The sequence below is a fragment of the Mycteria americana genome, chromosome Z (genome assembly GCF_035582795.1).
Source record: "Mycteria americana isolate JAX WOST 10 ecotype Jacksonville Zoo and Gardens chromosome Z, USCA_MyAme_1.0, whole genome shotgun sequence".
Classification (NCBI taxonomy): Eukaryota; Metazoa; Chordata; class Aves; order Ciconiiformes; family Ciconiidae; genus Mycteria; species Mycteria americana.
In genome coordinates, this window is record NC_134396.1 from 21597782 (window position 1) to 21624261 (window position 26480).

At 42.0% G+C, this 26480-nt stretch overlaps 1 protein-coding gene across 3 annotated transcripts in view; it reads right to left on the bottom strand.

Moving 5' to 3' along the window:
* Nucleotides 1-3067: 3067 nt before the first annotated feature.
* Nucleotides 3068-26480, bottom strand: part of MAP1B (microtubule associated protein 1B) — a 73783-nt gene continuing 50370 nt past the window's right edge. The window contains exons 3-8 of one of the 3 annotated variants that reach the window (XM_075488286.1): nt 21244-21326; nt 17081-17221; nt 8356-13610; nt 6899-8304; nt 4479-4717; nt 3068-3749 (exon numbers count right to left, since the gene is read on the bottom strand). In XM_075488286.1, coding sequence (XP_075344401.1) covers nt 3594-3749; nt 4479-4717; nt 6899-8304; nt 8356-13610; nt 17081-17221; nt 21244-21326 — 7280 coding nt within the window. In that variant the 3' untranslated portion in view covers nt 3068-3593. Of the gene's footprint in view, nt 3750-4478; nt 4718-6898; nt 13611-17080; nt 17222-21243; nt 21327-26480 lie in introns of all 3 variants that reach the window. The other 2 variants (XM_075488287.1, XM_075488285.1) reach the window with 2 other exon arrangements.

Genomic DNA, 26480 nt, shown 5'->3' on the forward strand with positions numbered 1-26480 from the left:
GGAACTCTCCTAAAATGCGTAAGCTATCGTAGACAATTAAAAAAACCCACATTCATATACACAGTTATCTCCATTCACCATAGTATGTAAAGTAAGCAAAAAAAAAAAAAATCAAAAGTGATTTCTATGAAAGATGGGGTGAAAATAGAGGTCAATAAAGTCAGGCCCACCACAGGACTTTGAAAAGGCATGCAAGAGAGGCCCTGTCCAAGTTCAGGAGTGGGGTGGGATCTCCAAAGTTAATTCTTCATTGAATTATATGAAGCAGTATAGTAATAGCATAACGATCATGACTGGGGATGCTGTTATGGGTAATACCATCATTTAAATGGAGTGTCCTTTACACTCAGATATTGAATCTTTATAATTAGAGTAATCAGTAACAAACCATGCTCCTAGAAATCTATGCTGATCAACAGCACTCATCGTTAATGTACACGGTACATTTGGACGACTGTTACACTAAACTAATTGTGTAGTACTAGGACTAGCACAGTTAGATTAGTTCCACAGGCAGGAAAGACATTAAGGGCAAGAGGAGCTAATGGAGGAGTTCATTGCTGTGTTGCACCCAGGCGCCATTGCCATTTGAAAGGGAATGGATGGAATAGGCATTACAATACCTCAGAATAACCCGACCAGGGTTTTAGTATTCTTGTAGCAGCAAAAAAGTGAATGTACATTTTAAGATCAGCTGTAACTGTCTAATTATTATTATTTTAAAAGTAAAACAAATGCTTGAGCCATCACAAACTTGCTTGGGGAGACTTAAGGCTTGATTCCAATTTCATTTACAGTAGGATCAAATGACTGTAACTTCCCTGACTGTACTGAAATTGCTCCTGATTCACAGGAGTAAGTGGCATAAGAGAGATTAGTCTCAGGACCACTGCTGTACTTAAAACAGATTTTCTACCAAAGCAGAGATACAAACCATTTCAGATATTGTCAGAAAATCAGAAAATCTGTTCCCACCCACTCAAAAAGTTTGAAATCTGACCTATATAACAAAGTAGACAAAGCAGAAAGAATTGTAGAAATAGGACAACTATTCTGCCAAACATTTTGCCTATAACTTTGTAGACTATGTGTTACAAAAGCAATTTTAAGTGAATGATTATAAGCCCAGCAAACATGCTTGTTTTCACAATACATTTCCATCTGCCTTTTGTGCCATAGTCATTCTGAGTTATTCTTAATGACTTAAAAGGCATAGCAATAAATAAAACTGCATTGCTAGAGATACCTAAAAAAAGAGAAGACATTAAAGATAAATCAAAACCCCCAACAACTGACAAACAGTAATTCACAGCATTAAATGGGCCTCAGGAGCCCACATTTAAAGGACCCTAAACCAGTATAAAAAAAACCCTCATAAAAATTAGGAGTGCAAACATATACCTATTAAACAAAAATATCCTAACAATGTAAAATTGAAATAAATTATAAGTAAAGAAAATAAAATGAGGTCATAGTTCCCTACATTGTGAAACTTAATACCAGCCATAACGGTGAATCATACAGACCAGCACATATCTCCATTCTGGAGGCCTTCACATCTTTAAATTCAGATTTGCAAACCTTCTACAATGTAACAAGATTTTTTAAATTGGGGTAAAACTTCCGAGACTAAAAAATCCAAACTGTCTTAAATCACAGAACAGCGATGCTGTTCCTCTGCAAGCACTCTAGAGAAGGAAAGGAAGTGGGAGAGGAAGGAGGAAAGGAGGGAGGAAAGGAAAGGAAGAGTAAAAGAAGAGTAAAAGAAGAGGCAGGGAAAGGAAGAGGAAAGGAAGAAGAAAGGAAGAGGAAGAGTAAAAGAAGAGGAAATGAGAGGAGGAAAGATGAGGAAAGGAAAGAGGAGGAAAGGAAAGGGAAAAGGGAAAAGGGAAAAGGGAAAAAAGGGGAAAAGGAAAAAAGGAAAAGGGAAAATGGAAAGGAAAGGAGACTTATTTTAGCTTATTGCTTATTCTATCTTTTTTCACGATCTTGTGAGGGTTGAGAATGTAGGTTACACCCTTGTATTAGGCAATCAACTTTTCAAATCCCATTTTCTGCCATCATCAATAGATTAATTTTACCACCAAGGTACCCTTCCACCCCCCCACTGCCCAAAAGGTATTGGCAGTTGACTATTTTCAATAAATTTTACCTCAATATCCATTCTCACTAGAACCTTAAACAACATTATTCATTTATCTTACAAAACTACTAAAAAAATTGCCTTCACCTTAAAAATTTTTCTTTGCATTTTCCTGTAAATGAAAACGTTTGTTAAAAATTCATCTATTAAAAGTTCACGCAGCACTAAAAAAAAGGTTTCTGTACATTTGTTCCCATATTCACTCTTAAATTAAACAAATAAAATAAGGTACAACAAAGGAAGGTTGAATACTGTACAGGCTCGCAGGTAACCTTTTTCATCATTCTGAATGTTTCACTAAGTTTTGTAACTCTGATACTGGACACCACTTCAATCTTGCTTCCACAGTACAAAAGAAGCTTTCAAAAAAATGCTCATCTTGCCTTGTTGAGCTGTCCAGGTGCATCAATGAAGCATTCACATAACTAACATACGTAATTCGTAGCACCAAGCCGTTTGACCAGTCAGATAGGTTTCTAGTACCACACATGCACACTCACACTTCTTTACTGGTGTAACTATGATCCTACACAGATGTTTTATAAATTTGCTGTCTCAACATTAAAAAATAAATGCATCAAGTTTCTTTGTACATTCAAGTCACTTTCTAAGGCAAATTGTCTACTGTATGTACTCCTGACCACTTTGGTATTTCGCTTCAGTTAATTGACAGTGGACATGGGTGTTCAAGCATGTGGACTGGTCAGTTCTGGCTGGAGTGAGTGGACTTTCACTGGGAGCATGCCTTAGACCAACAATTCTGCATGTTGAAAGAAAGGTTTTAGACTTCTGGATGGGGTGCAGACTATGTGCATATTTGGCCTATGATTGTTATGGTATGTCAGTATGCAGAGTTCAAATTAAAGTAGAAAACTGCTGATGAGTGTTTAGGTTGTGCGTCCCTTCCTAGCCACATTCTGTTTCTTTTTATTTTTCCAGCTAACTTAATTCTGTAAAAAAAGGATCCCCCTTGCGATAGCTCAGATTGATACAAATTTAAAACTTTCTTTTCATGTGAGAGCATAAGCAGACTGCAGTAAGCGATACATCTATTGCCATGAGACTAATGCATATCTAATTATTTATTACTTTCTCCTCCTACCCCTCTCTCTCTTTCTCTCTCTTTGTGTTTCTTTAGAGGGCAAATGCCTCTACCTGGCAGAAGTCAGTTGGGGTTGCTAGTGCATGGTTTCCAAAAGTTCAGCGGAGATGAAACTGGATCTGTATTTTCGCAGTAATTTGAACCCTACTATGGGAATACTGTTATTTCCCTTAGCAATCAGCAAAGACTGAAAAATATTAGTGACTTGCATCACTGTGACACAGTATAGCATTTGGCAGGTATATAGTTCAGCAGTTGAAATAGATGGGTTGAATTTTTAGAAAAGGTGTTTTCAAACTGAAGAATTTCTGGAAACAATGTTTAATCTTGTGGTGCATGGTGTCGTTCTTACAGTTCAATCTTGCATGCAGGAAAAGATTCATCTTGCATAACAACAGTGCTGCTGCTTGCCAAAACCATGATGTTGAGGTCCTGCTGTTTCTCATGGGTCTCTTGGTACCATTCCCTCATCACTTCTGAGTCATGGGTTGGGATTAAGGTCACCTGCAACACAAAACAGGAGAAGTCCTGAGGAATGGACAACAGAAACAGCTGGTAAGAAAACCATCTTTGTAAGAAGCCCCGGCCAACAAGTATGTTTCCCTTTTGGAAAGAGTGGGTCTTTATGCAATAAATACTTCCATAAACGGATGGACAAAAGGAAATAAATAAACACGTAGGTAAGGTGAAATGACTGCAAAGAAATAGTTTCTCAAAATAAAACCTTGGTTTTGTCAGGTGCTGAGATGCAGCTTTCCAGAGAAGTAGCAGTTCTGTAGTCTGCATGGATAGCTCTTCACATTATGGCCAAATATTTTGTTTACTTATTGATCATGATGGAAAAGCACATGAAGTTTCCAAGTGTACGTGATTACCATATAAACCATGAAACATTCACTTTTCTTTCCTACTTACAAACTGCAGCGTTTCCAAACTTGGATCATATATGGTATAGTAACAAGATGAAACAGCCAAATGGCCCTGTAAACCAGTTCCCAACTGTTTTATTCACCAAGAACAGGTCAGAAGGGCCAGAAATGGGGGAGAGGCTGAGTGTGGTGCAGCTCTGTGCTTAAGTTGGGTGTCCTCTCACACCACCAGTGAAACAAGGTGCCCAGCCTGGGGACCCCATTCCCCAGCAGCAGACGTCCACTCCAGAGGCACTCTGGCTTCCCATAGTTGCTTCCCAGAGAAGGTTAAATTTCCAGGTAGAGGTACTAGTGAAGAGCCTACCTGCATGTTAGTCTCCCACTGCGCCTTGCCCTCCAGCAGGGAGTCCAGAACAGCCCTACTTGGCTCCTCGGCTGCAGAATCGTTCCCGCTCACCACGTAGTAGGATGACCGCACCCTCTTGAAAAACTCAACGTCGACGTTCTTGCTGTTGCTGTGGTTGGGAATGTACACCAGATCCAAATACACTGGAGGTCCTGGAGGCACTGCTGTAGATTTTGCCACCTTAGTATTCCCAGGTCCTTTGGAAATCAAACAACAAAAGAATATATCACAGGCTGTTTAAAAACATGCATTTATTAATTACTGTTATAACTGCTGAGGTGAGATGTGTCCAATTATGGCATTGTCCTCCTACATCTAATGACATGTTCCAGCTTTGTTGTGTCCAATTACAATTGTAATGGGAGGAAAAACCTGAATAACTGTAACTACATAATACAATAAAACTCACTACCACATAACCAAAAATTGACTGAAGCTTTCCCAGTAATATACTACTGTTATCCAACAATTACTACACAGGGCTGTGATTAGTGAATTACCACTCAATAAATGGTGGTATTATTTTCCAGGTTAAGACGTACAGCTTTTCGAAAGTCTCAGGTACACACGATTATAAACCTTAGGGTAACATAGGGAGCCATGCAGGTTTGAAGCAGTCCTGAGATCTGGGGCATCAGCACATAGCAAGACATGGTAGCTGTTGATATGCTCAGACTGCCCTACAGGTGGATCAGGAAGCTACTACACGTGAGCGGAAAGAGTGTCAAAGAGGGACTTGGGAGGACAGAGAAACTTGTAAAGCAACTACTTCAGGGAACTGAGAACAGGTGTTTGTTTGCCTGCTGGATCCTTATTTGCACACCCAAATTAGCCACTTATCACAAAAAGTAGGGGGAAGCATGTTTTTGTTGCTGTATATCATATAGTACTTGTTCCAAGAAGAGCTTCAGTCAAAAAGAAGTTCAAAGTTTAAACACTCACATTAAAAATACTACCCAAAAATAAAGCGGCTTTTGCTACACACTGGATCATGGTTTGAACTGAAAATCAGGATTCAACCAGTAATTTTATCCAGGTGATCACCATTTATGTTCTACTAGCCTTCTCATGTTGTTACAGAGAATGAAGCTTGGTAAACAATTATCTGACCAATACACTCTATTTAGGGTCACAAACTGTAAGGCCAGCAAAGTCCATTACAGTCGTCTAGCATATCCTGCCATTCATCCCAGGGCAATATGCCAAATAAGCATCATGATATGATAAGATTTCCTGAATTAGAGAGTTTTTACTATTGGTTATGTTACAAAATCTTTTATCATCTTTTATCATAAAAAATCTGTGATATATCTTTCTGAATTGTGGATACCAACACTGGATAAAATATTAGACATTACGTTTTACACTTAAATGTCATTATCAAATAGAGCCTTGTCTTCTGCTCTAGTGTATATCTGAGAAGTATGCTTTAAGGAAGAAGAATCTCATATAGAGCTAAAGTGCTGGGGAAATGTACAGCATGAGGAACTATACTGCTGCTTTGAAACGCATCTACTAACAGAGACATGCAAACGATGAACGAAGAAAGGAACAGTGGACCACTTAAAATGAGGAAGCTAAAGACAGTTGAATGCTGGTTTGTTTGTGCTGAATCCTAGACCTGCTCCTTGTCAAAAAGCTTTCAACAGAACATCAGTGCTGACAACAGCATAATCAAAGTATCCCCCAAACACTCTCTAACAAGATATGCCGGAAACAACAGATTAGTACAATGCCTCCTTCAGTAATCTAATTCATATTTTATTACTACTTAGAATACACAACAGTCATTCAAAATGACATTAACTTTCTGTATGTTTAGTCATCACTGATGGCATAAGACTTTAACCGGATTATGTGATGTACATGCTTAGTTCACTGATAGTGCTCTTACTACTATTATAATTTTTTAAGATACTACTTTTAAAATTAATCCAGCAAAGTAATAAGAGCATCCAATGGCCGATAGTACCTTTGCCTCCCACAATATTAAATGGCATTAATTTATGTTAAGAGAATTGTGCCTACTTGTTTCTTACAATGAATAAAGTGGTTCACTTTGCTACTGATTTCACTTCACCTACAAAAGTGGTACGTTTAATTCCATTAGTTGGTTAACAGTTTAGACAGCTAGTATTAAGTTCTTTATGTTTTATGTACTCTCTGAGTAAACTGACACATAAAGTTTCTCAGATTACAAAAGTTAAATTAGTGAATTTCATGCATTTAAATGTGGCCTTTACACGCTGGATTTATATTTAAAACCTGGACTTTCTTTGGGGATTTGCTACAAACCACATTCTCTGCTGATATAAAGGCAACCTAACTTCACTGCACTAAGAAAATCTTAACACTAGGGAACTGCTATCTGTCTTTACCTGTGGTTGCAGTCTTTGCTGACTTGGACGTTGTATTTGCTGCATTCTTGGTGTCCTTATCTTTCTCTTCCACTCGAGACTTTACTTCTGGATTAGAGATATTTTTGGTTGCCTTCTCCACAGACTCCTTCTTTTTTGGAGAAGCTGTTTTGGAAATTTTGTCTAAAGATTCTTTTATAGCTGGCTTTGGTGAAGCCACTTGTTTTGGTTTACCATCACTTTTTTTAACAGGAGAAGATGACTTGGTCTTAGTACCCTGCTTTTTTGTCTTTGTCTTTTCTTTGAGGTCCTTCTTCAAAGGTTTACCTAAATTCTGATCAACAGGCAGAGCCTCTGGATCAACCATGGAAACATCAGGGTGCCTAGGGGAAGGGCTGCGATCCTGCATTGGGACAGGCGGCGGGTCAATGTGTTTGTATGTAATGGTCTTGTCCGTCGGAATGGTTTCTGACTCATCTTCCGAGTCAATGTTGGCATCTGCAGTGATGGAAGGACACTCCTCCGTCTCTGGGGGAACATCCGAATCAGTCTGAGATGGGGCAGACTCGCTCACGGACGTGGGAGGGGTTTCATCACACTGCCGCCCTTGCTGCTTTCCCCCAGAAGGTGGCTGAGCTCCCCCGGATTGAGTTAATGGCTTCTCCTGATCTTGAGACTGTTCTTCACTTGCAAACCACTCTAGGGGGTTTGGGTTGATAAATGAGGGTGAAAGTTCAGTTTTGGGATGTTTATATTCGCAAGAGGACACAAGGCATAAGTCAACATCTTGACGGGATTCTGCTAACGATTTTCCTGGAGTGAAATGTGCACTTGCTTCATAGGAATAGCTAGTAGCTTCAGGTGACCTGGTGGCTCTCCCAGTTGTCTCAAATGAGTAATCTGTGGCTTCAGGTGAACTGGAGGCTTTCCCAGTTGTTTCATAGGAGTAAGCCATGGCCTCTGGTGACCTGGTCGTTCTCCCAGTTGTCTCATAGCAGTAGCTAACAGCTTCTGGTGACTTAGCGGTTTTCCCTGTTGTCTCATAGGAGTAATCCATAGTATCGGGTGATCCAGTAGCCTTCCCAATTCTCTCATAGGAATAATCTGTGGCCTCAGGTGATTTGGTGGTTTTCCCTGTTGTCTCATAGGAATAATCGGTGTCCCCAGGTGACCTAGTGGTTTTCCCTGTTGTCTCATAGGAATAATCTGTGTCCCCAGGTGACCTAGTGGTTTTCCCTGTTGTCTCATAGGAATAATCTGTGTCCCCAGGTGACCTAGTGGTTTTCCCTGTTGTCTCATAGGAATAATCTGTGTCCCCAGGTGACCTAGTGGTTTTCCCTGTTGTCTCATAGGAATAATCTGTGTCCCCAGGTGACCTAGTGGTTTTCCCTGTCATCTCATAAGAATAATCTGTGGCCTCAGATGACCTCATATTTTTCGCAATTATCTCATAGGAATAATCTGCAGCCTCAGGTGACCTAGTGGTTTTTTCGGTTGTCTCATAGGAATAATCCATGGCCTGAGGTGATCTAGTAGATTTTCCAACTGTCTCATAGGAGTAGCTAACATCCTCTGGTGACCTAGAAGTTTTCTCTGTGGCCTCATAAGAATAACTAAGTTCTTCTGGTGACCTGCTGCTTTTCTCTGAATCTTCTTTTTCTGGGCTGAGTAAAGGTTCTGGACTGTGCTTTGTTAGGGGTTCCTGGTAACCAAATGCTTTGACAGAGGACACCTGCAGTGACAATGAAGGTGTGTGACTAGCTGACACCGATTCTTTGATTGCAGGAGGTGAATCTGGAAAACTAGGAGAGTACAGAGGAGAAGATTCCCTTGGACTTAATGGAGATAAGTCAGACTTTGGTGACAGCTTTTCTCCTAGGCTCTGCACCTTTTCTGAGGTAAAAGAAGAATGCAGTGACATATCTCTGGGTGGAACAGCACCTGAAAAAGTTTCCTCTGGCAGTGGTGAAGTTACCTGGGAAGGTGTATGAGCTGATGAAGTTGAGGATGAAGCTTCAATTTGAGAAACTGAAATAATTTCTGAAATATCTTTCTCCTGAGAGTAAGGTGACTGCTCCACGGGGGAAATCTTTCGTGCAAAAGTAGGCTCCTGTATATCTGAAGGGCTATAATCTACTTCTGTTGGTCCATTTTCAGATATATGGTGTATACCAGTGCCTACCGTAGGATATTCTGGAGATTGCCTACTAAAGTCCATTGCTAAAGACTGCTCAGGGGACTCCTGACCAAATTCTACTGACATAGTTGACTGCTCAGGAGATCTGTGATCATGCACTGGTGTTCTTGATTTTGCAGTTTTAGGTGAGAAATCTGGTGGAGAAATTGACATGGGCCTTGGGCACTCTTCCTTAGATGGAGACATTTCTGTTTCCTGAAAAGTTGTTGGTGTTTGTACAACTGACACTGAAAGGGAATCATCAACTTCGGTAGAGTGGGGAGATCCAACCTCAGCATGCAAAGAAGGAGAAACATCATCAGTAGTTGGTTCTGGAAATGAACTAGTAGCAACAGATGCTGTAGAGACAGAAGCTACTCCTTCTATATGGGAATAGGTGTCTTCTGCTACAACCTCATCAACAGGAGTTGCAGACTTGTCAGAAACAGTGCCTTCAGAAATTGACATTTTGGTATCTTCTTTTAAAGAACCGAACTGACTGGTATCTATTTGAGTAGGTGAGAGATCACCTGCTAACTTCCGCTCATCCAAGACCAGTGAAGACTGGGAGCTGCTGGGTTCTGTATCCTCCATTTTCCTTTCTAGGCTGAAGCCTTCCTTAATTACCATAAACTCCATGCTTTTTTCATCTTCTTTTTCTTGGAAAAGGCCCACGGAGCTGGCTTCAGAAGCTGGGCTCATCTGAACAGGTGATTTTTCTTTTTCAGGTTTTCCCTCAGAAGGACTTCCGTAATCTCTGGTGGGAGACTTTAAATCAGCACTCAAAAATGTATCATAAGTGGTTTCTGAACCTATCAGTGGTGGACTCCGTAGAGGCGAGAGAACCTTTTCAATAGGAGATTCTGAATCTGGCACAGGCTCATCCATAGGGCTTATTCTGGGTTTTGCAGACTCATCTTTGACTTCACTGAATTCAAAGCTAACAGCAGCTTCTGTTGACTTTTCACTGGTTTCAGAGGGAAGCTGACTGGACTTTTCATCAGTGGGAGACTGATAATAAGGTGTGTGGCCAGCACTACCCGCAGCAGACTGTGAGGGAGATGCTACTTCTAACGTTTTATCTTCAGGGCTTGCACAGTGCTCTTCAGCAACTTCTTGACGTGCATCAGGCAATGTAGCAATGGGGACAGGCTCAGACGAGACCTTGATCTCATTGGGAGTGAGTGAAAAGTTCACACTACGTTCACTCAGTGGTGTTTTGGCAACAGGTGATGGAGGGGACAAACTGTCAGCTGGACTCTTGACTGGACTACGTTTTTCACCAACATCTTCTTGATAGGGTTCTTTGATTTCTAATTTGGCAGTGCCTTGGATTTCACTTTCTTTTTGCCGGTATACATCTTGGAATGCAGATTTGCAGAATTTGTCTTCCTCTAATGAAGAAGGTGGTGAGATGGTGGAAGCTGAGGCATTATAGTCTTTACCTTCTGTGGCCTCTGTTTTGGATCCTTCAGATAATCCATTAAAAGCATCTGGAAGTGGAGAAAGTTTAGGTCTGCCAAACTCTTGAGAGTACAGTGATGTCTCATACTTGGTAATGTTGACATACTCTTGAGAGGGTGACTCGCTTTCCTCATTGTTAGTTTCATCACTCATGACATCCCGGGGTGTCGACATTTCATCCATTGGAGTTGGCTCACTGGATATTTCGATGGTAGACTGTGTGTAACCTGAAGTAGCAGTGAACTCCTCAGGCTGATCTTCTCTATTTTCTTCATCGGAAACAGTGGCTTCACTTTCTGAACCACCAGGTAATGTCTCATCATGGATAGAAGAGGCTGGTTCAACTGCTGGAGACTGAGGCTCTGAGCGTTTTGTTGGTGTAATTATGAGTAGGCCATATTTATCTTCAACTTCACCACCTTCTGCAGCTTTGTCTACCACAGCCATCACATAATCTTCTTCAGCTTCTATTTTTTCAGTTTCCTCTTCATCTCTGATGTCGTCTGCTCTGTCTTCCTCTTCTTCTTCAGTCTCTTCAGTTTCTGCCTTTTCTATTGCTTCTTCCCTGTCTTCCTCAGCCCGTTCATCTGATGCCTCATAATCTGCCTTTTCAAAATACTTTTCATCTTTAATGTTAGCATCTGCTTCAGCCATTATTTCTTCTGAGCCCTCTTCAATTTTTCTTGGCTCCTCCATATATGGTTTTGTGGTGTCCAGTGGTGTCTTTTCTTCTTCATCTTCACCTCGTTCTTCAGCTTCTTCTGTCTCTGCCTTTTCCTCATAATCTCCTGCTTCGGATGATTCTTCCAAGCCAGTTCCCTCATCTTCAAACTTTTCATTGTCATCAACCCTGTGCTTTTCCACAGGTTCCAATTCTTCGGGTGTCCGTTCACACTCACCCTCAGCCTCTGTGGTAGTTATGCCTTCATCAGAGGACTCGGCAGGCCCTTCATTATCTAATTTTTCTTTTTGTACTTCAAAGGCCTCTTTTTGTACTGTGCCAGTGAGTTTCAGTTCATCCTCTATAAGTGCAACTTGAGGTTTTGTTTCTTTTACTGTTTCTACTTCTTCAGCTTTTAATTCCTCAAAATCCTTTGTTAAATCCTCTGGTGAAGACATAAGGGACCTCTCTGCTTCAAGTTCCTTTCCACTGGCTGTAATTTCTGCAGCTGCTACAGCTGCTACAGTAGTGGCAGCAACTCCAACTGCTGCAAGGGCAGCTTGTGCTCCACTGACTTTGATCTCCTTCTTCACAGTCTTAACTTTTCCTTTTTCCTTTGGCTTTCCAGCAGGTACTGCTTCTTTTTTAGCAGGTTCCTCCTTCTTTTGTGGTTTAGGCTTTGCTGCTGGCTTTTTGGCTTCAGTCGAAGGAGCAGCTGTCTTCTTTGTTTCTTTAGGAACCTTTTTGATGTCTTTTTTGGCTTCTTTGTCTTCCTTTTTAATTTCCTTCTTCTCTTCTTTTTTAGCTTCTTTTTTAGCTTCCTTTGGTGGAGCTTCTTTCTTTACTTCCTTCTTAGTTTCCTTCTTCTCTTCCTTTTTCACCTCTTTTTTAACTTCTTTCTTGAGCTCTTCTTTTTTGGGTTTTTCTTCTTTTTTGATGGGTGTTTTCTCCTCTTTTTTAGAAACCTCTTTCTTTGGTTTTTCTTTTTCCTCTTTCTTTTCCTCAGGTTTTGCTTTGACTTCCTTTTTCACTGGCTTCTCCTTTGACACTTTTGGTTTTACATCTGTAGTTTGTTTTTCAGGAGTTTCAGATTTTACTAATTGTTCTTCTTTACTTGTTATGTCTTTTTCTGCCACTGTAGGTTTGGTCTCCACTTTTGCTGGTTTCTCTTTTTTAACTGGAACTTTTTCTTTGCTTTCCAACTTCTGAGGCTTTTCTGGTGCTGGACTAGGCTTTGCAGGCTCCAGTGTTTCTTCTTTAGATTCTTTTCTGACAGGCTTGCTTGGTGGTGTCTTTGCAGCAGGCTTGAGACTCTCCTTGCTGTCTGTTCGTTGTTTCAACTTTGCTTGTTTCACAGCTGGACTAGCAATGTTCCCAGTTAGGTCTTTTTGTGTAACCATTGGTTGTTTAAGGAAGTCTAAGTGTTTGAGTTTTTCTAGTCCTTCCAGAATATTATATTGAGTGCTGTTTCCAGGAAACAGAACTCGGATTATTTTTTCTGCAGGATTAGCTGGATGCCACACAATCAGGGATGAGACAGAGGTGAAATAGGATAACGGAATGTCTAGTTCTTGGCCATTTGGTAGCAGGAATTCAGCTTTATCTTTGTTAGTACCACTCCACTGCTGCATAAAATATTGCATCTCTTTGCTATTTTTGACAGGATTAAGCACATACATCTCAAGTTTGCCAACTCCCATTTTCTGAAATAAAATGATGGGGTCAATGGTATTTCCCATATTTCTGAAAAGAGGTTCTGGTTTCATAGACAATTTATTTAAATACTGGAGAGTAAAACAAGCTTCTTCTACGCTCCTTTTTACTCTAAAGTTAGGATCCAGGTTCTTCAGGTTCTCAGGTACATTAAGGAATACAACTCCTAAATCAGGTGAGATCAGATTTTTCATCCAGTCACTGTTGGTAGTAGACCCTTGGGACTGTTCCTCTTCTAATTCAGCTATCTTTCGCTGAAGCATGCTATTGATTCCTGGCAGGTTGTCATCTCCGATGTGAGTGAGCAGAATGGAATCTACCCTGTCTAAGTGCCGGATAAGTTTCCAAAAGCAAGATTTTCTTTCAGATCCTCCATTGATAAGCATGTTGAATCCATTCACTGCAAACAATGCAGAGTCCCCTCTTCCCCCCGGGAAAATATAACAGCAGGGTTTGGAGAGTTTCAAGAAGCCTCCTGAGGTTGGAGGTTCCAAAATGTCAAATGGTGATGGCACTTCTACTGATTCTGACAGATACTCTGTGAATTCAGAGAGTCCTTCCATTTCGGGCAATATGGAAGCTGAGTTGAGTTTAATGTTAATAAAGTCTTGAAGGTTGTGTCTGTCAAGGTTGGAATTTTTCCAGTCCCCTTCCTCAGGGCAGAAAAGAGTTAAGCTGGCTTTGTTGGCAGGGTGTGTGGTGCTCAATAATTCACCAATCTAGGGTTGTAAACCAAAACCACAAGAAGATGCATGTAAATTCATTTTTTAATTACAATTAACGTCAGAACATAATATTTCCTGATCAGGTGGGTAAAACCTTTTTCATTTGCTTCTGCACTGGGGAGTATCCCTCCTAGAAGCTAAAGGAACCTGTTACCACAAATAGTTTACTACCGTAATTTTTAAATACAAAGGACCTTATTCCTGGGCCCTATTGCCCAAAGGACGACAGTACCCCAAGGTTCCCCCTTCCCTCCTCCACCCTTAATAGGAGGATGGTACAAGCTTTTATACGGAGAGGGTGTGAGGACTATGAGGCTAACACTGCCAGAGCTGCCACTATCTCTGCTATTGGCTCATGAGTCTCCCTGCTGTGCCAGTCCATCCAGAAGAGCCGGCCAAATATCTAAGGGACAAAGCACATCCGCTTAACAGGCACAGCGTAACTGCAACCCAGAGGAGGCCAGCATCCTCCCAGGGGCAGTCGCCTTCCTCACCCCTTCTCTATTCCACCACACCATCGTTACCGCAGTTCCTTCTGCAGGCTGGATCCTGAAAAGCCAGCACTGCTCCCATATTAGCATGACTGACTGCAGGAGAGTTTTCCAGAACACTAAGAAATGCGTTACTGCTTCAGAAATGCAAACAGCTACAAGTTTTGTATTTCTGAGACTGCGAGGTAAAAGGACTAAAGAAAGAGCCAGAAAAAAATTGTTAGGGTTAAAAATGCTCTTGTCATTACTTTGATTTTAAACTCATGGACCACATAAGTTGAAATCTAGAATAATTCCATTAATTTTGACAGTATTTGGTAACAACATGCTAGTACCAAAACCAGCTGCTGAAATAAAGGCACAGAAAACAAGGAGTTCTATGCCATAGTATGAAGAGCTGTTGTTCTACTCCAGTCTGAACTAAAAAACAATATTTGATGGTCCCAGATTAGTAGACAAACAAATATGAAAAAGTATGACATATTTCATACCTTCTCCCAGTTCCAGAGATCCTTTCATTTGACTTTTTTTTTACTGACAATTAGGTTAAATGTAGCCCATTTCTGTTCTATTTGCTCTTAACAAAGAGACCACCAAGTTATGTAAACTTCTTTAAAGAAGTAATTCAGACATAAAATGTCAGTGCAAAATATGCCAGCTCATCATCATGAAAAATACCACAACCTTCTTTGCAGAGACTCAATTGCCAGTTCAGGCTGTAAGAACAGTTTTCATAAAGATCATATAGATTACACTACAGCTGAATAATTTGAAAGTCTTGGACCATAAGCTGAATCAGCGGAAGAAATGAATATATAAAAAATTAATGATGTTTGATTGCATTAGATCTCTGGGCCTCTGTGTGTGTATGTCTCACTTCCCTTCTTTGTGTTACATAATTTATTTGCAGCATTTACCAAAAATAAAACTCAACAAAGATGCAGTGGCTGGTACCCAAAGAAAAATAATCCAACCAATACCTAAATAAAGCAGAAAATAAATATTTTCTATCTTCCTTGTCAGCCTTACTTAGTAGCTAAACCATTTGACAGGATTATAAATAAATCTCACCTATATGTCAGACACAGCTTTGTCTGAAAAGGAGCAAAGGAAAAAACAAAGCAAAACAAAATAAAAGGAGAAAAGGCTGAAAAGGATGAAAGATAAGGAATAGAAGAGAACCATTCCTGTTGTTTATTGAAGAAATAAGAAAAGAGGGGCAGCACAGACCACAGCTCTGAAATGGATTTAGGATCTCAAGTGTACCCCTTATGCTGTGTCTCTGATTAGGGTTGAAAACACATTATTAGGGAGAGACAAAAGTAGTAAAAGATCACTTCCTCTGGATGAATAAATCCAAGTCTGTTGCACACATAAGGAGATAACTAGAGTACAGACTGTTTCTCATGTAGGGCCAATTTTCTGGCTAGATAAAAAAATCATATGTTTTTTTATCTAGCCAGAAAATAAAGCCAAAGTTTGGGGTTAGTCCTTTCCAGTTTGTACTATACCATATTTGGATTTCTGCTTCGTACTCCTAATTTCTGACTTTTTTTGCTCCTAAAAGTTGGCACGCACAATGCAGACAGTGTTAAGCCACTCATAGTGCAGGCCAATGAAAGCTGCAGAAAAATTATTCCAGACACAGATCATATCTGTTAGGAATAGCAAGTTCAGGAATGCCCCAGAAAAGACCTCAATGGATTTGCATTTCAAATGGTGACACCAAAGATATAGACAGTTCCACTGCCTATGCTATTTGATAACACAGAGATGTAACCGCTCCTTCTCTTCTCTGGATTCAAAGTCACTCGGGGAGCAACAAAATGTATCTGTGGACCTGACTGTCTTTTCAAGCACTGAGAGACATCTGTTGAGAAATCCTCAAGTTTTAAAGGTGTCACAGCTGGTGAAGGAAAACAGCAAGTTTTCCAGCCAACAATTTCGCCTCCTCTAACGGTAATGGTAGGATTTGCCCCTAGTCTTGCATAAAGTAATTATGTGTCGCTAATTAGCCAGAGATGCAAGGAGGCTGGGTTTTCATAGAAAAGTGACTCTGTGAACTGCCAGTGAGTTTTAGGCGTCACGTGTGTTTCAGAGAGCAGGAATCCAGCTCTTTCCGCAACGCTACAACTGTATGCTGAACAAAGAGGCTTTGAGGATAGGATCAAATGGATACAATAAGGTCACGCTGGAGCTCATGCAAACTGCTTTTTCAGTGCTGAACTTTCAAATCTCACTCCACTGACATGCTCCTAATTAATTTTGGAAACTAAATTCCTAGGGATGCAGCCATATATTTTATTTAAATATATACTTTACTCAGCAGCCAAATTAAGCATGACAGCTTGTTTACTATGGGTTCCTGCCCTATGGGAGCTTTCAGACACAGTACATTAAGCAAGACAGCAAAATAACAAGTCATGAAACAAACAGCATTAAATACCGGTATACTTCATACTTATCCTTTTGGTAGGTAAAAATCACAAGTTTTACAGATTCCACTGGCCAAATTTTAAACACTACTATAAAGAAGCCACGCAGGTAGGTGGTGCAAAAAACTACAGCTATTCCAACAGAGAGCCTCTGTCTTATTTAATGTCACCTATTACTTAGCTACCACCAGGCAAGAACCTGGTGTCAAGTTCAATTTGACTGCTTTGTATATGTACCTTAGATAAACAACCTGTATTTTTTAAACACAGCACTATCTCCTGCCATTGTCAAAAGTTTCCTTGATTTTCTGTTTCTGGAAGTTACAATTTAATTCCCCAAATTAAAATTTAATTATTTTGTTAGGCAATTTACATCTAATCTAAAGTCAATTAAATACATGTTTGAAAGAAAGCCTATAATGAAGAATAAAGAGCATCAGGCTGACGATGCTAACTCTAACACAGAGGGCCATTTTTAGTCTCCTAGAAACCTCTGCCATTACATGACAACGTATGGAAGACACTTTTCTGAACACACCTCTTGATCTGTGAAGATCTCAATGAAGTTCTGGAAGGAGAAGGACCCTGACTGAAGAATGAGTTCTCCTGTGTTTTCAAAGCACTGCCCAGTTAGTACAAGGAGCTTGTGTCTTGCAGCGTCCGTGATCATTAAGCGCACCTAGAGTGAAGGAGAGAAATACATCAATAATGGCAGTTCTATATTCTGCTGAGCACGTGCGGTTTATCTCTCCTAATTTAAAACATATTTTTCATCAGAGTCTCCCAGGACTGTCAAAACATTATCAAATTATAGTGCTGTTTACAAAAGACAATGAGAAACGAGCAAAAGGGAAAAAAAGGAAGGACAAGAAGCAATTAGGGAGAAGGTCTGATGAATAAACCAAACTAACGACATGGAAAAAAGAGCAAGGAGCAAAACAGAATAAAATTTGAATGAAAAAATAATATTTTCAATGAACAAACATATTCCTTGTATAACTCTTGGTGAATTTTAATAGCACTGTCTCAGGACGGCCTTGGCGAACTATGTCTCACATGCTAATGAGGGACAACTGCATGTGTCAGACTCAGTTTTTGGAAGGCTGCTCTTCTTTTCCCAGAATACAGCATTACTTGCCATTCAGTTGTGAAAACATCACTGAAAAGTAACAGCCACAAATCACACATAAAAGTGTCATATTTAGACTGCCATTCTGTTGTAACCTGAATCATCTAGAGAGTTAAGGGACGATTCTGCTTCACCATAATCATAAACTTGAACTTCAAGCACTCAGATACAGTCACATGCACCATTTACATCTCATGATGTCACTAACTATGGACACTACAAGGTTTTAAATTGTGCCAACCCAAGACCTTTTTCAATATACAGTAGTAAATTAAGTGGATGCCTGATGGAAAAAATGAGCTTGCTACTGAGAAATAACCTTCTTCTGCATTTTGAAATAACTCTTAACTATTTTAAAGTAGATGCGTGTTACTTTACTTGACCCTCACTACGGCTACTAGTAATTCCTGTTTCCCCCCCAGGGGGAGAATTACTTGCATGCTAAGAGAAATCCATATATTCAGTATATTCTGTTGGCTGAATTCAACTTAAATTTAAGAACAAAACTAAACAAAACCTGTGTAAGATTCTGTTGAGTATACAGAATCTGTAAGATACTGTTGAGTAAATTTTTTGCAAATACTTCAAAAGTCTTGTCCAACACTGAAAAATCAATTCAGCCTACAGTAAGGTATGAATTTCAAATGCACTAATTCCTCTGTTTAAGGAGGAATTAAGTTAAACCAGAAGAGTGATTGCAGAAAAAGGCTACCCACGTGTTAAACTAAATGAGCGGAGTCCATCTGCAACAACTCCACACGATATTGCATCCAAGCTCCATCTCCATGGAGATGACATAATCACCTCAGCTCTCCTAGCAAGCTATTCTTGCAAATTTTTATATTGATTGTTAAGCAATCAAGTTGTTCTAAATGATTCTCACTCACACCAGGGAGGCTGAGCCAGGAAGGCTCGACCTGAATCTCTGCTGAACAAGTCATGTTTTCAGTACAAGTGGAAAAGAGGCACTGAAGAGTATGTATCTGAAAGAAGATCCCAACTCTTACCACATTTTCATTGTTATTTTATTAAGTAAGTGACCCTGATGCTGAGCAGCAGAAAGTTCCTTTAATTAAATGCAGGACTAATGCTTGTCTGTCACTAATTGCACTAAATAATTATAAATTCAGCAGTATCCTTGCTGGATCAAGTGTATCTATTTCTATTTCAGACAAAAACATAGATAAGTGCAGCCGACTGTCTCATGTGTGTTGCTCAAATCTTGTCTGTTTTAGCTGTATTAAAACCATAAAAGAACTGGCTTCCTCTTCTGTGTTTTCTCTCATTGTTGGCAGCAGAGCTGGGCAGTCTGCCAAATTCTGTGTAAACTCACCAGGTTTTCCAACAGCAAAATTATTTCCTGACTTGTGAATCACTGATATGTGACTGTCACATAATTCCCCTTCAACCTATTTTATTAATTGATGATGAAATACGTTCTGCAGAGCTAGGAAACTATGGCAAGAAAAAAAGTAAATAAATGCTTACAGATTACAGAGAATAATGTCTGATACACATGGAGGACCTTCAAGAGACACATAAATTCTACGTCTGGGTATAATCAAGGCTTCCTGAAGGACTACCAGAAATTTGTCTCCTGATTTCAGGACCACTGCATTTTAGAAGAAATACTGCAAGGTGATGATTCCTTTCAGCTTTACCCTTGGTTGAAGTCCCAAATCGTTTGAAAGTGAACAGCAAGATGTAGCCTCAGTCAAAATGGAGGCAAAATAGAATGTGAACAGAGACAGGAGCGTCAGCAGATCAGCGGTTTCCCAGACTTACGGTACAGTCGCAGGAGCATTAGAGCAATGGAGTGGGGTCTTCTTAAGAATGAAGTAACTGTTCATGGGATGTTCAGAAACTTGTTTTCTTTGGGAAACTACAGTCTCTCTCCCTTTGGGCCTCTCTCTTCTGGGAGGTATTTTGGCATTTGACAGAACGTGACAGGAGCTTGGAGCAGAACCATGCTCAGACTACCACCAGTATGGCTACTGCCATCCAGATTAGCAGGAATTTCTTTTAATATAATTTTCCTTTGTTTTTCCTGAGTGGATAGATTCAAGTTCCTCTTCTGGTGAAGTCAGAGCTCCATGGTATATCACTGTGTCCCCAGATGCAACCTGGAAATTTCTTGAAACTAAGTCTTCTATTTGCCATAATGGGCAGAGCATAGCTATTCCAACCTGCAATTTAATTCTCCTCCCTCTTTCTTATTGTCTTTTTCTGGCTTGTGTCCAGTCAGAGTCTTGCTTAGCCAGCCAAGGTAAATCTCAGCTTGTAACTTCTGGCTGTGACCAGTTTGGCAAGATGAAAGCGAAGAGAAGATTGCCTCCCACAGTCTAGCGAGAGGAAATTAACAGTAACCTAGCCAAACATCTTCCAGAGCCAAAGGCGTAAAGCCAGGGTTCAGAATTCATTAATGGGCTTCAGACCGTGTTCTTTCATGTGGTCATCCATCAAAGGTACGATGAGCAACAGCGACAGAAACGGCATTTCTCTACTTTGGCAGTTCCTTTGGCTCTTCCCCCCCTCCATATACACACACACTTTATAGCTTTTTACTCTGCGTGTCTGAGTGTATTAAAAGCTGCTACCCAGCTGACCTCCTTGCTCCTTACCAAGTACCTCTAATGCCTTGTAAGAGATTTGCAGGCATAGTTTTTTAGTGAATGAGCTGCCATTAACTAAGGTGACTTACTTCTTTAAACTTTTACAACTTCAGAAATTTCATTTGTTTCAGAGTCCTTCCTCCTGTTTGTGTTTCAGTCACTTAAGGTTGGTAACAAAATAGATTTTTCACTATGTACTACAAGCAGAGCCGCTTCATTTCCCAAAGGAAATGGTACTATGTCAGTGCTTCCCAGCACAGGCTAGCAATGCAATTACCCCTATTTTTTCAACCTTCAGTCTCACCAGCTAAATTTGTCAATTTTGTCTTTGAGCTTCACAGTCAGTTCTTTGCCTCTACTCTAGCGAGTTCATGAGGAATTGTCAGTCCTCTTCTGGGGCACTCTCCAGAGTCCATTCATCATGTCACGTGCTTTTTGATGGACAGAGAGATCAACCTAGAGTCACCACCACATGGCTGGTAATTCTTCTCAAAGACATATATTTGTCTCAGGGCACCTTCAGGCACTATTTTCATGTGTAAAATAGGCATCCAGAGCTACCAAACAATGGAGGAGCAGAAGAAAAGCAGATGCAGTTCCACCACAGCTGCCTCCACTTTATCAAGAAGGGAATTTGGTGCACCATGAGAAAAGGAGTGCTGAGATCAGGGGTGTGTTTCTGTCCTATGCCTCTGACATTTTATCAGGAGTCTGGGAAACCAGGGAGAAAATCAAGGGATGGCTGATGTTTTTCATGATATTTGATCCTAACATGTCCCTTCATCCGCAGTTAGGATCTCCTCTTAGTCTGCTAAGACTCTGAAAAATGCTATTGGGGTCACTATGCTGGAAGGCAGTAACTGATATTCAAGAATCATCTCAACTACATCTGTTTCACTGCTCTCATCCTGTCCACTTAATGGAGCTTTTATGACACATCCAATGAAGTATTTCTCTTACCTCAGTGCTAACTGCTTCATCTGAGGGATTGATCAGGACTACAGTTTCTAAGACGTCACTTCTGTGGTGAAGAATCTTCTGACCTGCAAGCACAGAGAGAAAAAAAAGAGAGGAAATTAAATTCAACCAGCGTGGTTTAAACCAGCACTTTCCATGAGCTCGTTGTACTTCCCGCTGCGCGACAGCTCTCTGGTCACCCAGAGCAGCCCACAGGCCACAGCAACTGCCGTGCTGCTCATCTCTTCAGGAACACCCATGGCATGTGGTCCTGTGGGCCAGAAACACCGCTCCGGAAAATTCAAGGCAATGAAAACAAACTGGCAACAGCACCAGGTCCTGCCCCTTCCCCCTGGCCGGAGGAGTCCCTGTAACTCGCCTTGGTCTCACAGAGCTGGTGTGGATCCGGGACTGGAGTCACTGTCACCAGCTGAGCATCTGGCCCTGTATTTTCATGGACATATCTACACCACAGATAGAGCTGAGATTACACAGTCCTGTAACATGCCCAGGTGGTTTTAAGTGAGCTTTTCCAGGAACTATTAGCTGCTTAGCTGCAGCAGCAGGGAAGTCAGCATGGGCTGCAAACTTCCTCTGCAAGAAGCAAAGTGAATGCTTGTGCTGTACACTGGCGCTGCCCACCACAGCTAACGAGCACCATTTGTGAGACAGGCAAAGGAGCCCAGGGGTGTCCTCGCTGCCCACCACCACCAGCACCGTCCTGCACAGCACTCACGTGCTCCCTGTCACACACTGTGGGAGCACTCCCGAGCCAGGCAGTGGCCCACACAGACCCTGGGTCCCCAGCCACACCAGACGGACCAGGTGAAAGCTGGGACCCACCCTGCCAAAACTTTCCTTTCAGCCTTCCACTAATATTGATTAACACTGGGACACTGCAAGAAATTCATAGAATCATAGAATCATTTACATTGGAAAAGACCTTTAAGATCAAGTCCAACCGTAAACCTAACACTGCCAAGTCCACCACTAAACCACGTCCCTAAGCACCTCATCCAAACGTCTTTTAAATACCTCCAGGGATGGGGACTCAACCACTTCCCTGGGCAGCCTGTTCCAATGCTTCACAACCCTTGCCATGAAGAAATCTTTCCTGATATCCAATCTAAACTTCCCCTAGTGCAACTTAAGTGCAATTTCCTCCTGTCACTTGTTACCTGGGAGAAGAGACCAACCCCCATCTCACTACACCCTCCTTTCAGGTAGTTGTAGAGAGCAATAAGGTCTCCCCTCAGCCTCCTTTTCTCCAGGCTAAACAACCCCAGTTCCCTCAGCCGCTCCTCATCAGACTTCTGCTCCAGACCCTTCACCAGCTTCGTTGCCCTTCTCTGGACACGCTCCAGCACCTCAATGTCTCTCTTGTAGTGGGAGGCCCAAAACTGAACACAGTATTCGAGGTGCGGCCTCACCAGTGCCAAGTACAGGGGGACAATCACTTCCCTAGTCCTGCTAGCCACGCTATTTCTGGTACCAGCCAGGATGCTCTTGGCTTTCTTGGCCACCTGGGCACACTGCTGGCTCATATTCAGCCGGCTGAATTCCCTATGGGGATGCCTGGACACTTGCCACTGCCCCGCTTCATCTTCTTGCTGCTTACAAAAACCGTAGCAAGCAATGTTAGACACAAGAGTGAACGGGCGTACAAATAACAGCTAGCTCCTGAATGAATAAAGTCTGGGCAAGCTTAGAGCAGCCTCACAGCCCACTGGCTTCCATACTTAGTAGTTAGTCTGTCTCTGTATTTAACAGTGATATTCATCTGACTGGGAGTGGATGCCAGAAAAACACAACAGGACTCTGGACATTTTTTTTTTTTCTCATGTTAATTGGCAAGTTCTTATCAGGGCCTTATTCTGTGAGAACTGCAGTACATTAATTAGCAGCCGTATTGTCATTCAGGAATCCAGACTGGTAATTAGCCCAAAAAACCAGAAGAGCTGTCCCTTCCGAGCAAACTGCTCGGTGCAGTATTAATCAATTAAAATAATTGCGCTTAAGAGGAAGTACAAGGGACATAGAACAAGTCACCTATTTGCCAACTTAGAAAAACTCCCCTGTACGGAGACATAGAATAACGGGGCCGAGCACGGCCACGCTGAAAGCAGCTCTGCGCGCCAGCCCGGCGCAGGGCGGCCGGCCCGCCTCGCCCGCACCGCCGCGCCGCGGGGCTGCGCCCTGCCCCGGCCCTGCCCCGGGCCCGGCCCGGCCCTGGCCCGGCGGCCCCGGTCCCGGCCCGGCCCTGGCCCGGCCGCCCTGGCCCGGCCGCCCTGCCCCGGCGGCCCTGCTCCGGCCCTGCCCCGGGCTCCCTGGCCCGGGCGCTCTGCCCCGGCCGCCCTGCTCCGGGCAGCGGGCCCTGCCGGCGGCTGGGATGCCTTCCTCCTCCCTGCCTGCACCCCTCCTGCCCCTCTGCTCCTTCTCCTCCTCCTTCTCCTCCACCTCCTCCTCCTCCTGCTCCTCACCCACCGAGCTCGCCATGTGCTGCCCCTCTTGCTTTTGCTCTGGGGAAGTCCTGCATTTATAAGCGTAAAAGCTTATAATCATATGATAGAAAGTGGCGGAGAAGGAAAAAAAAGAATGGTCCTAACATGTGAGATGAGGTTGTAGTTTACTCTCTTGTGCATGACAGTGCCTAGAGACTTGTGGATAATAATCTAATTGCTTTGAAGAAACATAGTTTTCTTAACACATACTCTTTTTTCTGTACTTCCTTGAAAGAAAGAGACAAACTGTTTATTACGAAAGGGAGGAGGGCAGGTCTCCCTCTGCTGCATCCAGTTCTGGCATTACCCTTTGTAATTAAATTTATTTTTATAGCTCTGCTTCCTTGCCTAACAGGAGTGCATATATAAGGCTACATTCAATAAAAAACCCAGATGGCTCTGTTACCACAGACTCCTTCAGAAGATGCTCTGCGATCTGATAATTTAGTTATCCTGCAGATTTCCCTCAAATTAAGAGATTAGGCAGTGTTTAATGAACGTAGTCTTTACCGTTGGTAAGGACATAAAAGAAATCATCACCCATTAGTTGCCACAGAAATTTCTTGCTTAATAGTTGCTGTGACAGAGCACACTTTGCTTCAGGCCCGGCTAAGCCTCATGTATGATTATATGACATTCACACATTAAACACAGGTAGAAAAGAAGTGCATTAGCCACATGCAAAGTTAGACAAAGATGCATAGTGTCAAAGCACCCACTTCGGACTTCACCAAAGCCACTGCAAGTCGTGTATCTGCGTAGCTGGGAGGGATTTGACATGAGGAGTCGCAACTCCTGCTGACCAGCACCAGTGGTGGTTACTTACATCCTATGCTCCCGTGGGCCAGACACCCAGCTCCGGTGGTTGCATGGTTTCACGCACCCTGAGACTGATTTCCAGAGGCAAGAGTAGAGGTCTGCACCATGTACATGGTGCCTGTTCAGAGCTGCGTGAGTGACTGCCTCCCTCTTGGACTCCTCAGCATCAACATGTGTTACTGCTTATCATACAGCGTGGGGACCCAGCACGGGTGGAGTGTGAGTCACTACGAGGGCTCCCATCCCATGTAAAACTTGGGAAGTTTGCGGCTACTTGCCGATATCAGTCACATGGTCCTGTGACCATGTGAGAAATAAAAAAATATGTCTTTTATTAAAACTATTTACAGTTTTGTAAGAGCAACACAGGCTTACTGCCCAGGTCGATACCGTGAGATGCTCAGCTGGAATGAAGGGAAGTCTCCCACGGGAACAGTTTTATCAAAGAGAAATGAACTATCACAGTGTGGGAGCAGAAAGCAGCAACAGCATTTCACAAACTGGCAAGAGACTGTGACTTACTAAACTACAGACGGAGTGGGAGAATCTGAGACTCATGTAGAAGATCTGGGGTTGCTTTAAATTAACTCTACTGGATTTTTGCAGCCCATCTCTACACATTTGACAGAACATTTCTGTGATGTGTCAGAGGACGAAAGGAAGAAACTTCCAGGTTGCACAGAAGTGGCTGCGTGGATAGATTTCACCTGCTTATAGTTTCGGGAGAGCAAGTTGAAGTCCTGTCTAAAGACTTTCAGAAATAAATATTAATTGTGTTTGGAAGAAATCTAAGTATCTGTTCATCCTTGATTTTATTAAGTAAAGCTTCAAATTAAAACCAGATATGAATAAAGAGTCTTGGCAGCTGTTTGATTCAGAACCAGAACAGAGAGGAGAAGTAAACAGCATGTGATGATTGCTTAAAGGCTGATTTCCACATGCATCATCCCAGTTCCTATGGCCATAGGATCCTATTGCTCCCCTACTCGGCCAAATATCAATGACATTTATAGTAGGATTATTGAGATGGGGATGGTGTCAGTAACATTTCCTGGAGAAGTGACTGAACAGATTTCTAACTTACACAGTTGATCTTTTCAGGCCAATCAAGCAGCATGATCACGGAGCCCACTTTTAACAGTGATTATGTTAATTCTGTGCAAACACAAAATGTAAATGAATGGCAAGGGCAAGAAAGCAAGCCCTCCTTCAAGTCTTGTTTAACGAAGGATCACTACCGACACAGTTCTCCTTACTGGGCATGCCTTTGCAACACCAGCCTATGGGGATGCATGCTGTAGGCAACAAGCTACTCAACAGAGGGGTTCCCATCAGCCCTTCCCACCACCCTGGATGGACACCAGCACTCACTCGCTCCCCATCAATGCCATTCCCGCACAAAGTAACACAAAGAGAGCAGGCAAATCTTTCCTGTGATGATTCTTGGCAGAAAGGGTGAAGGGACAATACGTTCTCCCTGAAGATGATGACTGTTTGACACCTGAGCTGGCATTCAAACACAACCCTGTGGCAACTTTAAACATCTTTTCTTTTTCATTGTAAAGAACTTTAAAGTATCATTTCTCTGTCAGAAGACATGACTGCCGTGTTACGCCAGTCACCGTGCTGGGTGGCATTTGCAGATGGCACAGCTTGCAAGGCTTGCTAACGAAACTTCCCACAAGCCATGACTAGCCAGTGAACTCTCTGCAGCTGGAAACGTTCAGTGTAGTTCAGTGTTGCAATGTAGTGCCTCCAGGTTGACAGTGGGGAGGCTTGGGGGCTGGTCAAAATTACAGCATTATTTGACAATTTATGCCCATTGATCTTTGGGTTGAAAACAAGGAAAAATAGATTTATTCAGTTAGTGTAAGAAATAGCAACCATCAGATGACCAGTCATCCAGAACTCTGAATACTC